The sequence below is a fragment of the Colletotrichum higginsianum genome, chromosome 3 (assembly GCF_001672515.1).
Source record: "Colletotrichum higginsianum IMI 349063 chromosome 3, whole genome shotgun sequence".
In the NCBI taxonomy this organism is placed as follows: Eukaryota; Fungi; Ascomycota; class Sordariomycetes; order Glomerellales; family Glomerellaceae; genus Colletotrichum; species Colletotrichum higginsianum.
The window spans coordinates 742588-758197 of NC_030956.1; the positions used below are offsets into that span (position 1 = coordinate 742588).

General features: G+C 59.6%; 6 protein-coding genes across 6 annotated transcripts; 4 read left to right on the forward strand and 2 right to left on the reverse strand.

The window, feature by feature from the left end:
• Positions 1 to 572: 572 nt before the first annotated feature.
• On the reverse strand, positions 573 to 1744 carry CH63R_03776 (Aldo/keto reductase; the record flags this gene model as incomplete). The annotated part of the gene is made up of 3 exons (XM_018298751.1): positions 573 to 1163; positions 1254 to 1532; positions 1640 to 1744. 3 exons carry the CDS (start codon positions 1742 to 1744, stop codon positions 573 to 575), a joined length of 975 nt encoding a protein of 324 aa, XP_018159997.1.
• A 953-nt stretch (positions 1745 to 2697) lies between these two features.
• On the forward strand, positions 2698 to 5193 carry CH63R_03777 (C6 transcription factor; the record flags this gene model as incomplete). Its single annotated transcript, XM_018298752.1, has 5 exons — positions 2698 to 2833; positions 2961 to 3127; positions 3235 to 3936; positions 3994 to 4363; positions 4454 to 5193. The coding sequence occupies 5 exons, from the start codon at positions 2698 to 2700 to the stop codon at positions 5191 to 5193; spliced, it is 2115 nt and encodes a 704-aa protein (XP_018159998.1).
• Positions 5194 to 5323: 130 nt separating this feature from the next.
• On the reverse strand, positions 5324 to 7264 carry CH63R_03778 (C6 zinc finger domain-containing protein; the record flags this gene model as incomplete). The annotated part of the gene is made up of 3 exons (XM_018298753.1): positions 5324 to 6054; positions 6196 to 6571; positions 6674 to 7264. The coding sequence occupies 3 exons, from the start codon at positions 7262 to 7264 to the stop codon at positions 5324 to 5326; spliced, it is 1698 nt and encodes a 565-aa protein (XP_018159999.1).
• A 960-nt stretch (positions 7265 to 8224) lies between these two features.
• CH63R_03779 (Alpha-rhamnosidase) lies at positions 8225 to 10909 on the forward strand (the record flags this gene model as incomplete). Its single annotated transcript, XM_018298754.1, has 2 exons — positions 8225 to 9894; positions 10507 to 10909. The coding sequence occupies 2 exons, from the start codon at positions 8225 to 8227 to the stop codon at positions 10907 to 10909; spliced, it is 2073 nt and encodes a 690-aa protein (XP_018160000.1).
• A 1006-nt stretch (positions 10910 to 11915) lies between these two features.
• Positions 11916 to 13381, forward strand: CH63R_03780 (Peptide hydrolase; the record flags this gene model as incomplete). The annotated part of the gene is made up of 2 exons (XM_018298755.1): positions 11916 to 12300; positions 12450 to 13381. 2 exons carry the CDS (start codon positions 11916 to 11918, stop codon positions 13379 to 13381), a joined length of 1317 nt encoding a protein of 438 aa, XP_018160001.1.
• Positions 13382 to 13919: 538 nt separating this feature from the next.
• Positions 13920 to 14639, forward strand: CH63R_03781 (Isochorismatase family; the record flags this gene model as incomplete). Its single annotated transcript, XM_018298756.1, has 2 exons — positions 13920 to 14321; positions 14454 to 14639. The coding sequence occupies 2 exons, from the start codon at positions 13920 to 13922 to the stop codon at positions 14637 to 14639; spliced, it is 588 nt and encodes a 195-aa protein (XP_018160002.1).
• Positions 14640 to 15610: the final 971 nt, after the last annotated feature.

Below are 15610 nucleotides of genomic sequence, written 5' to 3' on the forward strand. Positions count from 1 at the left end.
ACCATGTCCGGATTCTACACAGTTAGCCACTGTTCCGGAGAAATCTGGGCGTATGCGGGGGAACAGGCCGGGCGTGTCAAGCTTCCCTTTTAGATCCTGTCGACATTTATGATTACCCGATTAGGAAATGTTAAGCACTGCGGAAGTTCTAGACTCGGCCGGTGTGTCAGGGGAAGATGCCGGCGGGGGCCTTTTTTTCAGTCCGTCCAGTTCTTTGGGCCCCCCGGGTTCCGGGAGGCGGGACATGGTTCCTAGACCGAGTTCCGGGCTTGTGTGAGTGTTTTGATTTGGAGACAGATGGGCTCTTCAAACTTGTGCAAAAGTTGATGGAAGGTAACTGAGGTTGTAAGGATACAATCACGGCCAAAGAAACAGAGTTCGGATGCACAGCCGATCAGATGGATGGTCTAGGTAGGGGTGTTGCAGCAGGAAATAATCTCATCAATTCGTGACAGCCTTGAACCGTCCAAGCTATCTATCTATCTATCCATAGTCTATCCGTTGACACCGTCCGTATCCACTTCCAGCCCGTCTATAACATGACATGGTCTTTCCAAACAGTACACTGAGCTTTACGCAAAGATGCGCAGGGGACGCTGGGGCAGGTAGAAGCCCGGGTCGTTGAAGCGCAGGCCGAGGTCGAGGTCCGAGATGGCGTCGAGCTCCTCGGGCGTCAGGTCGAAGCCGTTGACCTCGAGGTTCTGCTTGAGGCGGTGCTGGCTGTTGCTCTTGGGGATGACGGCGACGCCGCGCTGCGTGGCCCAGCGGAGCAGCGTCTGGGCCGGCGTGACGCCGTGCCGGGCGGCGATGTCCTTGACGGCGTCGACCTCGAACAGGCCCTTGGCGTCGACGGCGCGCTTGTTGGAGATCTCGAGGAAGGACTGGGGGCCGAAGGACGAGTAGGCCGTGACGGCGATCTTGTTCTCCTGGGCCATGGCGATGAGGTCGGGCTGGACGAGGTACGGGTGGTGCTCGATCTGGAGCGACGAGATGGGGTGGCGGGCGTAGGACTGGATGTCGTAGAGCGACTGGGCCTGGAAGTTGGAGACGCCGATGGACTTGGCGATGCCCTCGTCGACGAGCGTCTCCATGCACTCCCACGTCTCGCGGATCGGCACGTGGTCGGGCTCGACGATGGTGCCCTCCTTGTCCATCCACCAGCACTATGGTTTGGTTGTCTGGTGTTAGTTGGGTCTTTGGGTCTCGGTGCAATCATCTATCATTCAAATCGGGGCTCTGAGGGAGACACTCACGGGGAACTCGTTGACGGCCGGGTCAATGTACTTGAGGGCGACGGGGAAGTGGATGAGGAACAGGTCGATGTAGCCCAGGCCCCAGGCCTCGTTCTGCTTCTTGGCCATGGCGACGGCGTGCTCCTTGCGGTGGTAGTTGTTCCACAGCTTGGTCGTGATGAAGACGTCCTCGCGCTTGACGAGCCCGTCGGCGATGGCGCGGCGGACACCCTCGCCGGCCTCCTTTTCGTTCTGGTAGTCGTAGGCGCCGTCGAAGAGGCGGTAACCGGTCTTGATGGCCTGGATGGGGTTAGTATGTGATGTCTCCCCGTCTGTGCCTGTCTCTCTCTCTCTCTCTCTCTCTCTCTCTGAGGTGAGTAACCTGGGGCTCTGGCTGCGGTACTCACATTGTAGACGGTGTCGGCGCAAGCCTCGCGGGGAACCTTCCACAGGCCGAAGCCCACGAGGGGCATCTCACGGCCGGAAGCGAGGGTGATGGTGTCCTTGCCCATTATGAAGGTTGATAAGAAGATTTGGGGTGGGGGTATATACGAAATGGAGAGAGAGAGAGTGCAGTGAAACAGAGACAAAGTCGCGTTGATGATGGATGAGCGAAGATTGTTCAACAATGACGAGCTTCGAGTTCTAATACTTTCGGTATCAAGTTTCCCTTTTCTTCAGTTGTCAACAACCCCGCCCTCGTTCCGGTGCACTTTTTTCCCTCTCTCTCTCTCTCCTCGCCGGACATAATTTTTCAATTATCGGCATGGAGGGGTTGACAACAGATGGGGTGAAGCTTACCGTATCTGGTAACGTTTAGCACCCGCAGGCAGAAAAAGGGAGGCATCCCCGCGCTTAGCGGCCCCCCCTGTTTGACTCGTGTTGGATGACAGGGGAGGGATTCCGTGAGGGGCAATGAGGGCCTGCTGCTGACACGATGGACTCTGCCGTGGTTTGATGCCTCAGACTGGGGAGTGTCGTTCAGTAAGAAGGGACTCTAGCTAGAGACAATTGGTCATAGCAACCAACGACTTGAGACTTGTCAACGAGGCATAACTCGACTCAACATGGCAGAGTGAGACCATGACACGGAAGGATACATCAAGTCTTCCTTCATGTCGCTATCAACGCTTATCCAGAACCGCCATCGGATCAGTTGAGTTGAACCCCCCAGGTTGCCCCCAGGTTGCCCCGAGTTGTCCCCTGTTCCACACACACATCCCACTCATCTTCTCCAACGAAGCTCTGGACCGGCCTCCCCCGGCATCGCTCTCCCAAGCCGCGGCTCTCTGCCCCCAGAATCCTCCACTATTTGTTGGAGACTTCTGTTCGCCTTCCCGATCCGACAAAAATACCCCCTCCCTCTCCCTCTCCCGCAATGGATGCCCGAGGGACACACACACACACGCACACCGAGACACATACACACGGCCGCAACAGCAATAGATAGGCGCTGGCCCTTGAGATGACGGCGGACGACACGGATGCAGTATCAGGAAGCGGCGGCGGTACCGGCGGTGCTGCCGGTGCCGGGGCGGCGAGACAGCGGCACAAGAGGACGCGGACGGGATGTCTAAAGTGTCGCATCCGACGGCGCAAATGTGAGTTTTCTCCTCGGTAGTTTCTTTTTCAGTCTTGAAAGTCTTGCTTTATTCCCATACTTCGAGACCCACCGTCGTGTGTACAACTCGAACGAAGCTGATCATGACCCATGTCCAACCACCACAGGCGACGAAGGCAAGCCGCAGTGTCAACGCTGCATCGACGGCAACTTTGAGTGCCAGTACGGCCCTCGGCTGACGTTCCTGAACAAGAACGCCTTGACCGTGTCGCCGTCGCCAAAGGCCGCGGACGCAGCAGCAGCAGCAGCAACGCCCAAATACTCGAGACTTCAGGTGAGCAGACCTCTCGAGTGTTATCACTCAGTCACGATCAGTCATGATCAGTCATGATCAGTTGAGGTTCTCTGTCCCCCCCAGTAGCTCATGCCCCATCGTCCCAGTTTGTCGGCCCGGGAACTTCAAAACAGAACCCCAAGGACTTTGTATCATCGTCGTCGTCATCCTCTCCTCCTCCACCGCAGAGGCCTCCAGACCCAACCGTCGCTACCGAGATATCACACACGCCAGCCTCTCTACCGCCGTCGCAGACACACACACCGACAGTCTTTTCCTTCCAAGCGAACCTGCAATCCCCGGACCATCCTCCGAAACTGCTGCCCCTGGAACCGAGCCTGGCGCCTGCATCTCACAACTCGCCGCCACCGCCGCCACTCCTCACGCAATGGCGGTCACGAAGCATCGGCAGCATCGGCCACGAGAGCCTCGCCTCGCCGGTGGGGAAGCTCGATATCTCGGTGCAGACGCCGGGTCGGCCTCTGAACAATGACGCCGCGTATGAGACGGCGCTCGACGTTTTGCTGTCCCTGGGCAACGAGGGTACGGGCACAGGCGCGGTGCCGTCGCCGGGTCACGGATCCGGGCCATATGCTGTTGGTGGTGGTGGTGGTGGTGGTAATGGCGGTAACGGCGGTGACGGAACAGGGGTCAGTCCCCGGGACATCATGTCCATCTCGCCGGCTTCGACGAGGGAGAGAAGAGTGTCTGCGGTGGCACAGGCGGCGTACGTCTCGACACCGTCTGGCATCCCTCAAGACCGGCTGCTGCAGTTGCTGCGGCACTTTCGATATCAGGTCGCGCCGTGGGTAGGTTAAATCCGTCGTTGGGAACTTTGTGTCTGTCATACTGACACATCACCCCAGCTTGACTTGTGCGACATGAGCCAGACGTTCGGTCTCTACGTCCCCCGACTTGCCATCGAGGACGAGCGCGTTCTTCACTGCCTCCTGGCCGTGGCGGCCGTGGCTCAACAGGCCGAGACGCGGACGCTTCTCGACGACGTCGAGTACCTCAAGTCTCTTGCCGCGGCGAGCCCTGTATATCCCGAGGGTGTGGCCATCAGCGATGGCCATCTGGCCCACTTGACGCTGTGGACGGCTTGCCAGTTCACGTCCAGTATCCCGGACGGATGGCAGAGTCTGTCCATCACGATGGGGGACGGTTTCTGGAGAGCAGCACTGGCTGAAGCAACCCCCAAGACACTTTCGATTCTGTCTGTACTAATACGATTCGGTAAGAATCTCTCACCATCCAACCTCCGGGAGGTTCGAAAGGCTCAAAAAAAAAAAAGTGCGAAGCTAATCCTCACTCCTCACTTACAAGAACTCGCAGCCGCCCTCGTGACCGGCGTCCCTATTTGTATACCCGAGCATCTACACCACCACAGCTACAACCCGATATCCCAACCATACACCTCCTCCCCGATCGCCGAATCCATCTTCCAATGCACCATCGAGCCGCTCCTCCTCTGCGCCCAGGTCGTGAACCTCTGCGCCGGCAGCCCTCCTCCGCGACCACCACCACCACCACCACCACCGTCACTACACACAGACCTCGGCGACCATCACCCGCCTCCGTCCCCCGTTCAACGCTGGACGCAGCTCAGCGACGCCCTGGCCGCCTGGTACGCCGAGAGGGCGCAGGAGTTCCGGCCCATGGTCGAGATGGACGGCGACGAGAGCCTGTTCCCCGTCCTGCTCTTCACCAACGGCGCCGCCGTGCTGGCGAACCAGCTGTACCACACGGCCATGCTGTTGCTGCTGCAGAACCGGCCGCGCACACTGCGGGCGACGGCGTCCAAGAAGTCGTCGTCGTCCTCGTCATCCTCGTCGTCGCCGCTGTGGCACGCCCGGCGCGTGTGCGGCATCGCGCTGAACAACGACCGGCGCGACAGCTGGGACCTCTGCCTCGTCGCGTCGCTGTACCTCGCGGCGCAGCGGATGACGTACGAGCCGCAGCAGAGGGCCGTCCTCGGCTGCTTCGACCGCGTGAGGGCGTTGACGGGCTGGGACGTCGACGGGTTCGCGGCGAGGGCGCGGGAGGACTGGGGGTTGATGATGTAGGGGCCGAGACGTGGTCTCTCTCTCTCTCTCTCTCTCTCTCTATGAGTTTGTATGTCTGTGTCGTGGAAGGCGATAATCAGTGGGACCCAAGGACGATGTATATACATATAAGCGTGTGTATAGACCATCATCACCCGGCCCTCAGCTCCTTGCGGACCTTGTACCCCCAGGCGGCCTCGAGGTCGTCGATCCTCCAACAGGTGCCCCATCCCGTGACGGCCTCGATGCTGCGGATGAGCCGCACCAGCAGCGCGTGCTCCGACCGGTGGCTCAGCAGCCGGCCGGCAACCCACAGCGGCTGGATGGCGTTGTTGAGGCAGCCCTGGTGCGGGTTCGCGAGCGAGATGCCGCAGATGCGCTTGGCGTGCCAGACGGCCGAGCCCGCCGTGACGCCGCCTCCGCCGCCGCCCAACTTGAGGTTCAGGGGAAGAGGCGGCCGCGGCATCGATCCGAGGAGCAGCGTGCAGGCCGTGTGGTACAGCTGGTTCGACGAGATGGCCGCCCAGTGCAGGAAGAGGATCTGCGGGAACGGGCTGCCCGGGATGCTCTGGACGGGCAGCAGCTCCGGGGGCCGGTCCCTCGTCCACGCCTGGAGGTCCTCCCAGAGCCGGACCCAGCGGTCCGTCAGCTCCTCGGGGCTGCTGCCGTCCGGGTCGCCGAGCTCCAAGTGGCGCGTCCTGTCGGCCACGAGCTCGCAGACCTTGGCGCAGAGGTAGACGGCGTAGTTGGCGTGCATGTCCGGGGTGCCGGACTGGCCGAAGAGCTCACGGGCCTCGTTGTGGGAGGCGCCGCTCGGTAGCCACTTGGACGGCGTGAGGAGGGTGCTCTCGGTGCCGTCCGAGATGAGGGCGCCGCAGAGATCTAGATAGGTAGTAAGTAGTCAGCGAGATGTAAGACGGTTGTGGTAGACGCAAGTCATAAGTAATAAATCACGAGTAACATGTCATGAGCAACATGTCATGAGAAAACAAGCCATAAGCCGTAGGTCAGAGATATACACACCCATCCTGGCATAACACCAAAACACGGCCTGCAACAGCCCGCCGCTGAAGCCGTGGACGTAGAACGAGTCGAACAGCGCGGCGCACCCCTCGAGGTGCTTCCGCCAGTCCTGCGCGCTGGCCGACATCATCTCGAGGCAGCACAGGATCGTGCAGATGGGGATGATCTTCTGGTCGCGGGACTGCAGCAGCGGCGTCAGCAGCCGGATGGCCTCCTGGTACAGCTCGAGGCTGTCGAAAGAGGTCTGCTTGCCCGCCTCCTTGCGCTCCATCTGGCGCGCCGAGAGGGCGAGGACGGCGTAGAGGAGCGCCGGCGAGCCGCGGGCCAGGACGGGCACTTGGATGCCGAACGCGCGGTCGCTGTCGAACATGTCGAGCTGGTAGAGTGAGCATAAGCCGGCGGTGAGTCGGAGTGAGATACATTTCTGTGTGTGTATACATATGTGCATGGAGATGTATGGGGATGTGTGATTGCTTACCCAGGGCGCAACCTCGCCGACGTAGTTCTTGAGATACTCCAGCCTCCGGCCCGTCCCAAGGATCTGGCCGGCCTGCCGCCGCGCGGTGCCCTCGTCACCCAAGATGGTCCCCGGGGCCGCGAAGCCGCCAGCCGAGAAGCCCCCGTCGGCGGCCTCGGGCGTGCCCTCCCGCGTCGGGGCGGCCGTCTGGGCCGTGTTGAAGATGAGGCATCGCAGCTCCTCCTGGTAGGCCAGGTAGCCGGGGTCCGTGACGAACTCGTCCAGCCGCCACGACTCGGCCGGCGACGTCGAGGCCTCGGAGGAGAGGTGCTGCGAGGGCGTCGGGGCGCCGAGGCCCCAGGTTGAGGGCGTTGGCGTCCCCGGTGTGAGGTGAGAGTGGGAGTGAGAGTAAGAGTGAGAGTGAGTTTGAAGATGAGAGTGAGATTGAGAATGAGAGTGAGGTTGAGACTGAGTGTGAGATTGAGACTGAGTCTGAGATTGAGTCTGAGTCTGAGATTCAGACTGAGACTGCAAGCCCGAACCGGAGGTCTCGGGGTCTTCGAGAGGCGCCGTGACCGTCGTTGAGTCGCCGGTGGTTGTCGGCGAGAGCATGGTGATGGCAGGATATCTCGCTGGCACCCAAGTCTCTCGTCAAGATACAAGTGATACAGGTTGATGCTTCGGCATGCGGACTGTAGTGAGATGCCTCCAAAGTTCTTGGATCCGAAGGTTTCGGAAGGTCATGCGGAGAGAAAAAGAGGATCGCGCGTGGAGTCTTTGGGGGGTCTTTGGGGCAAATGGAGCCTCTGGAGCCCCCAACTCTTGGGGCAAATGCCCGTCCAATGGCACCCTGAGCCCCTTGACGGATGCTGGTCCAGGCTCAGGTGGGAAAGGTGCATGAGTGCTGCGGGGAGGGGTCTGCGGGGAAGATCCAAGCAAGGGAATCGGGGTTGGGGGTCGGTAGTCGCAGTTGTCTACGTACGTGTTGAAGGTCAACCAATGTCTTGTTGGCAGGGCTATCACAAGATTGTAATAGGGAAGAGAGTCAATCTTCAAGACCTTCCATTAAGCGAGATTCGGTTGTATACCTAAGAATATCCCAAAGTCCTGTCTGTTACTTTGAAACGGCAAAATGAGTTTACGCATGGCGGGTTGATGGACTCCGATGTCCGTATTCTGAGTTATGGCTCTTCATCATGTTGACCGAACGCGAATTCGAAACCATCGTTACACACATGGGTATCTGTGTTTGACAAAGCTAGAGCTTTGAAGCTTGCAACCGCAACCTACAGGATACAAGACGAAGCCAAGATCGCCGGGTGTGCCCAACTCGGCCTCGACTCCTCCGGGCCGGCGGGGTGTCGACCTCGGGGTCTCGGTGCTGATGTCACCGGCCGCGGGGCTCTGGAACCTTGGGTCGCAGTATAAAGCCAAATTGCAACTGATTCAACCCCTCCCTTTCATAGACCTGAGGGTTGTTGGATTTGAGACCAGGACATGGCTCAGCGGCATAAGACGAGCGTTTGCCCTTCTATCGTGTCTTAAACGCGTAGAGTTCACCAAGTGCCCATGATGCCGTCCCTTCACGTCTCGTCCCTCCGTTTCGAGCACCACCCAACCGGGCTCGGCGTCTCCTCCCCAACTCCGCGCCTCTCATGGCACGTCACATCGGACTCTATCCCAAAGAACTGGCAGCAGACGTCCTACCTCCTTGAAATCACTCGTGGCTCCAAACAACCCCAGACATTCCACGTAGACGGCAGCTCTACCACGCTCGTCCCTTGGCCCGACTCCCCGCTGGTATCGGCGGAAACCGCCTCGGTCCGCGTCAAATCCAACGGCTCATCTGATGATGGGCAGTTAGACACAGAATGGTCCGATCCGGTCACAGTGGAAGCCGGCCTCTTCTCGCAGGGCGAATGGACGGCGACGCCCATCACGGCGCCCCCACGCTCGGCCTCTCACGCCGACGAGCGGGGAATCCGGCCGGTCCGGTTCCGCAAGACGTTCAACGCCCCCGAAACGGCCGGACAAGGCCGTGTCAGACTCTACATCACGGCGCTCGGCATATACGAAGCTTACCTCAACGGCAACCGTATCGGTGACGAGTGCCTCGCCCCGGGGTGGACAGCGTACCAGCACCGCATCCAGTACCAGGTGTTCGACGTGGCATCCCTGCTGAAGCCAGGCCGGCCGAACGTCTTGTCGGTGGAGGTGAGCGAGGGATGGTATGCCGGCCGTGTTCTTTGGGGAGAGGGCCTCACTTGCTTCTACGGAGACCGCATCGGCGTCCTGGCGCAGCTCGATATACTGAGTGACGACGCCACATCAGTTCCGGCTTTTCGACTCATCTCAGACGGTTCCTGGGAGTGTCACGCCTCGCCCATTGTCGCCAGCGGCATCTACGACGGCGAGACATACGACCTCGGACTCGAAGTAGCGGACTGGCACCACGACAACACGGCCCGGTGGTCTGCCGTCGAGACCCTGCCGTTCCCCAAGTCCTCCCTCGTCGGGTCCTCCTGCCCGCCTGTACGCATCACAGAGACGGTCAAGCCAGTCCAGATATCTACCGATGCCGCGGGCAAGACGCTCGTCGACTTTGGCCAGAACCTCGTCGGGAAGCTCGTCGTCCACTCCCTCCAGAAGCCAGACGGGCACCGCCTGACGATCCGCCACGCTGAGGTGCTCGAGAACGGCTTCCTCGGCGTGCGGCCTCTCCGCGCGGCCAAGGCCACGGATACGGTTATCTTCGGCGGCGGCGGACTCCATCTCCGAGACTGGTCTCCCCATTTCACGTACCACGGCTTCCGCTACGTCGAGCTCGACGGCTGGGCGGCGGACGAGGTGACGCGGGACTCCCTCTCGGCCGTCGTCATGCACACCGACATGGCGCGGACGGGCTTCTTCGCGTGCTCCGACGACGCCGTCAACGCGCTGCACCGCAACGTCGTCTGGAGCATGCGCGGCAACTTCGTCTCCATCCCGACCGACTGCCCCCAGCGCGACGAGCGCCTCGGCTGGACCGGCGACATCCAGGTCTTCAGCCCGACGGCCTCGTTCCTGTACGACTGCGCCGGCATGCTGGGCAACTGGATGCGTGACGTGGTGCTCGACCAGCGGGACGCCGGCGGCGTCGTCCCCCTCGTCGTGCCCAACGTCATGAGGGACGGGCCCTGGCCCTCCGTGCCGCAGGCCGTCTGGGACGACGTCGTCGTCCTCGTGCCCTGGACCCTGTACAAGTGGTTCGGCGACGCCGGTGTCCTCAGGGAGGCGTACCCCGGCATGCGAGACTACCTCCGGTCCGTCCAGCGGGGCGAGGACGGCCTCTGGGACCCGGACCTGTGGCAGCTCGGCGACTGGCTCGACCCCAACGCGCCGCCGGCCGAGCCGGGCCTCGCCAGGACGGACGGCACCCTCGTGGCGGATGCGTACCTCGTCTACGTCACGGGCGTCGTCTCCCGGATCGCCGGCGTCCTCGGCCTCGCCGCCGACGCCGAGGACCTCGCGGCCGAGCACGTGCGCCTCAAGCAGCTCTTCCGGGACAAGTACATGACGAAGGCAGGGTTCGTCGTCGCCGACTCCCAGACGGCGCTCGCGCTCGCGCTGCTCTTCGACCTGCACGAGACGGCGGCCCAGCGGACGGCGGCGGCGGCGCGGCTCGCGCGGCTGGTGCGGTACGCCAAGTTCCGGGTGTCGACGGGCTTCGCGGGCACGCCCGTGGTGCTGCACGCGCTCTCGGAGACGGGCCACGCGCAGGTGGCGTACCGCATGCTGCTCGAGACCGGGTGCCCGTCGTGGCTGTACCCCGTCGTCCGAATGGGGGCGACGACGGTGTGGGAGCGGTGGGACAGCATGATGGAGGACGGGACGGTGAACCCGGGGGAGATGACGAGCTTCAACCACTACGCGCTCGGCAGCGTCGCGGACTGGATGCACGCTGGGATCGCGGGCTTGGCGCCGCTGGAGGCCGGGTGGAAGAGGTTCCGGGTGCGGCCGCGGCCGGGAGGCGGGCTGAAGCACGCCGAGGCCGAGTTCCGGAGCGCGAACGGGACGGTGAAGAGCCGATGGGAGGTGAGGGCGGGGGATCGGTTCGTGGTGGAGGTGACGGTGCCGTTGAACGCCGCCGCCGTCGTTTCCATGCCGGACGGGAGCGAGGAGACGGCTGGATCGGGGACTTGGACGTTTGAGAGCGGTCTTGGGCCTGAGGTGAAGGAGTGGCCGCCCGAGGCTTTGTTGACTCAGTTTGGGCTGTAAGAGTCTGGGTTGACTGACTTGGTTCGAGTTGTGAGCATGTGGATTATGTTGGCTCCGTTGAGAGCGTCACATTGCAGGCTGTGAAACGATAGCAGATGACAAGAGTTTAGTACAGGTAAAGTTGTCTAACTCCCTGAAGTCATAAATCGAGTCGGGGTTGCGTGAAGTTGTCCCAATGCACGCACGTACGCAAGCCAAAGGTTGATAAATGATTGTAAACAAACAGCCCGGCTTAAGCTCCAAGTGTTTAGGCTCTGCTAGGCAATCTCAGACAGTTAGCATACGGGCTCTGCAATCTCAGGAGTCGATTCAGAGTTTCGCACAGTTATCTGGATGAATGCATGCGGTTGATTATGTGCGGATGCCGCTCCATTTCCGTGTCTTGGTGTGGAAAGACGGGCATCAACACCCCCCGGACGCACCAGCAGTGAAGTCGACTCATCTACGTAACTGGCAATGGCATCATTCCGTCCCGCTGTGGCGTGTCCATGGTTCTGACTGACCGTCTGTCTTTACCATATTTTGTCAGCCGTGACACGAGAAGCAAGTTGCCGACAACCGTTTCTCGCTCCGTCCCCCGGATACAGAGCATAGAAGCAACAGCAGCATCAATAGCAGCAGCAGTAGCACAATTAGAAGACTGCCGTGTTGCCGTAGAAACGTCAAGCTTGAGCGAAGCTGTGACCCCCCAACACACACCAAAGGGACTTTTGCAATGCAGGTCACCCTTGTCTTATCTGACTCTTAGCCATTGTATCATCTTTTTGCAAGTAACCTCCCGAGCTCGGTTAGTTTGCTGACGACTGCGCGTACGAGGAGGTTCCGCTCTTTACTCTCTCTGTACAGATACACACCTCTTATCACACCTCTTGGCCCAGCTTCTTCCCCATCTGATCTGCAGCTGGCCTGCATCTCTCAATCTTGACTCTACACTTCACCTCACCTCACCTCACCTCACCTTAGCTCCATCGGCATCCATCACTGCGCGCATCACACTGTCGCCATCATGCGCTACTCCCTTTCAGCCCAGCTGCTGCTCCTGCTGGGCTCTTCGCAGCTCGTCCTCAGCTCCCCCGGCGACCAGGTCGTCATCGCCCCCTCGACATCATCAGCAGAGGCAGACGGCGTCTCCGCGTGGGCCGTCGAGAGCCACATCACCGCGGCCCTCGAGAAGCACGCCGACCCCGTCGATGCCCTCGTCTCGCTGCAGCCCGAGATGGCCGCCAAGATGGCCGAGGCCCGGCTCCTCCACGTCGCTGGCGAGGCCAAGGCCGAGTGGATGACGGAGGGAGACAAGCTGCGTCTGCGGCGCAAGGGCAAGAAGTTCCGCGACATCACCGACTTCCAGGAGCTCTACACCGAGTCCGTCGACGCAAAGTCCGGAAAAGCCAGTACGTTCTTCTCCAAATCTAACAACTAATGAACAATTCACGCTCCCTCCCTTCCTCCCTTCCTCCCTTCCTCTCTCTCACCATCTTGGTCACCATCCTGACGAGATGGAATATGCCTGGCTAACAGCACGACCCAACCCAACCCGCAGACCTCCCCAAGATCACGCACCAGCGCCTCGTCCGGCCCCTCTTCCCCAAGGTCAACCAGACCGAGATGCACGACGTGCTCCGGCACATGACGAGCTACTACAACCGCTACTACGGCGGGCCGACGGGCGAGGCGAGCTCCGTCTGGCTGCACGACCACATCGCCGGCATCATCGCCGCGTCGCCGCTGCACGCCCACATCTCGCTCGAGTACTTCACCCACGAGTTCCCGCAGTCGTCCATCATCGCCCGCTTCGAGCCCAAGGTCCGCGACTTCTCCAAGCCCCTGACCATCATCGGCGCCCACCAGGACTCGGCCAACTACCTGTTCCCGCTGCTGCCGGCCCCGGGCGCCGACGACGACTGCTCCGGCACCGTCAGCATCCTCGAGGCCTTCCGCGTGCTCGCCACTAGCGGCTACGTGCCCCAGGACGGGCCCGTCGAGTTCCACTGGTACGCCGCCGAGGAGGGCGGCCTGCTGGGCAGCCAGGCCGTCGCCGCGTACAAGAAGAAGGAGGGCGCGACCATCGGGGCCATGCTGGAGTTCGACATGACGGCCTTCGTCGCGCGCAACGCCACCGAGTCCATCGGCTTCATCAAGACGGACGCCGACGCGCCGCTGACGGCCTGGGCCGTCGGCCTGAGCGAGGAGTACATCAACATCACGACGAGCGTCTACGAGCTGATGCCGGGCGCCGGCTCCGACTACATGTCGTACACGAAGCTCGGCTTCCCCGCCGCGTTCGCCTCGGAGGGGAACCCCGTCGCCGGCGGCTTCCCGGGCGAGTTCGACCCGTACGTGCACACGGAGAAGGACACGATGTGGGTGGACGACGAGACGGGCGTCTTCTCTGTCGATCACATGGCGCGCTTCTCGGAGCTGGCCATTGCCTTTGCCATTGAGCAGTCCGGCTGGGATAACAAGTGGAGGTGAGGGGCGGGCCATGCTCTCTATATTAGTCGCTCTCTGTATTAGTCTACGTCTACCGGTATCCTCCCCGTAGAATATGCGAGGGCTTCGTGTTTAAGCTCCGAGCAGTCACGGAGTTATTCTCCAGTTCTCTTGTCATGCTTGGTCACTCACTACTCACTCCCCCCAACCAGCTCCATGTGAACCTCGGCCACCGGCGGGTCTCGTCATGGTCTAGTGCAACTCGCCATTTGTCCCCCTCAACTTGGCAACGGTTTGATGCGATGATGGATGACAAATGCGGGGGGATGCAATGACAAAGCGGGAACGCGCCGAGTCGCATATAACTACCCTAAACGGTCCATCGCGTGAATCCCAACCGAGAGCTTATTCACTAGTACTGTGAATCATCTCACTCTCCATCTCACTCACTCTCCAACTCACTCACTCTCCATCTCACTCACTTACTCATACTCATCTCATCCTCAACCGCACCCAAGTCGAACAATTAGTTCCTTCAAAGAGAGCAACTCACAAAAAGAAACCCACCAAATCACCAGCAATGTCGTCAGCGACCTCGTTCCGCCAGATCATCGGCGCCCCCGCCTCGACGGCCTCCCCCACCGACAGCACCCTCGTCATCATCGACGCCCAGAACGAGTACGCCGAGGGCAAGCTCGCCGTCGCCGACGTCGCCTCCTCGCGCCGCGCCATCGCCGACCTCCTCGACCGGTACCGCAGCGCCGGCGGCGGCGTCGTCCACGTCGTCCACGACACCCCGGCCGGCGCGCCCGTCTTCACGCCCGACACGCGGCTGGCGGCCGAGTTTGACGAGCTCGCGCCCCGCGACGGCGAGAAGGTCGTCCACAAGAACTTCCCGGGTTCCTTTGCGGGCACCGACCTGCAGGCGCACCTGGAGGGCCTGGGCGACAAGGGGAAGAAGCTCGTGCTGACGGGGTACATGGTGAGTTTTGTTCCTCTTAATATTGCAACGATTCCTGGTGTAGGAGTGGGTGAATGAGTGAGTGAATGAGTGAGTGGGTGGGTGGGTGAGTGAGTGGTTGAGTGAGTGAAGGAATGCTGACGGCGTCGATAGGCTCACGTTTGCGTGTCTACCACGGCGAGACAGGCCGCCCAGCGCGGATTCGACGTGCTCGTGGCCGAGGACGCCGTCGGGGATCGAGACATCCCCGGCGTCGACGCCGCGCAGCTCACGCGGGTGGCGCTGAGCGAGATTGGTGATGCATTCGGTACTATTGTGCAGAGCAAGGACATCGTTTAAGGGGCCCATGTAAGAGAAGAGATGGCATAATTCATGTCACTTGAACGCCATGGGTTTGATATCCATGCCGTTTGGGGGGTTAGCACATGAGCTCACTCGTGTCTGCCATGTGTGAGATGCCTTCTTTCACGAGGCAATTCATAGCATAGTTTCAGGCTTGCTCAATAATTACAGCCACATTCATCAAATCCTGACAAGAGACATATCCCTCAATGACTTTTCCGAAGCTCGGCCCCGCCCAATCCGTGTCCTTGCCGGAACCCAGGCCGAACCGTTGCCCATTGGCTCATCCCATACGAGACACATGTAAGGGTAGGCCCTTATTAGTATAGTGTATTATGGATGGATTACTACTAGCTAGTGCCCTGTGGGCAGAAATAGTATACAGTGCCCTACTAAGTTATGCCTTATATGCATGATAGGTTGCCCCCCTTGAAAATACTAGTACCCTTACTGTATATAATATTCTCTAGAAATACTTAAATACTTTGCTAATTACTCTTGTGTAGTCTTGAGTAGTTAGTTTCCCTATTAGACCTTCTTAGACTCCTCCCCCTTACTTATCTCTACATACTCTATTTTAAGTTCCTATTTAGACTTATTAGTCTGAGTAGCTGCATTTTTGTAGACTAATTTAATACTTACTATTGTCTTAATAGTAGTAAGCTTAATCTCTATTCCTATTAAGAATAGCTTATTACCTCTATTATTACCCTTATTATTAGTAATAGTCTCTCTTAGAGTAGTAATTATTACTATATTTTACTCTACCTTATACAGCTTATTTACTAAGGAGTAGAAGTTAAGGAAATTTATTAGGTTAATTTAGTCTCTAATACTATTCTCAGTCTACTTTAGTAGGGGCTTATTATTATAAATGTATATAGTAGTAATTGCATTCTTAAGTTTAAGCTACTTATACTAAGAATAAAGAAGCTTATTAATAAAAATACCTATATGCTTAATTGCAT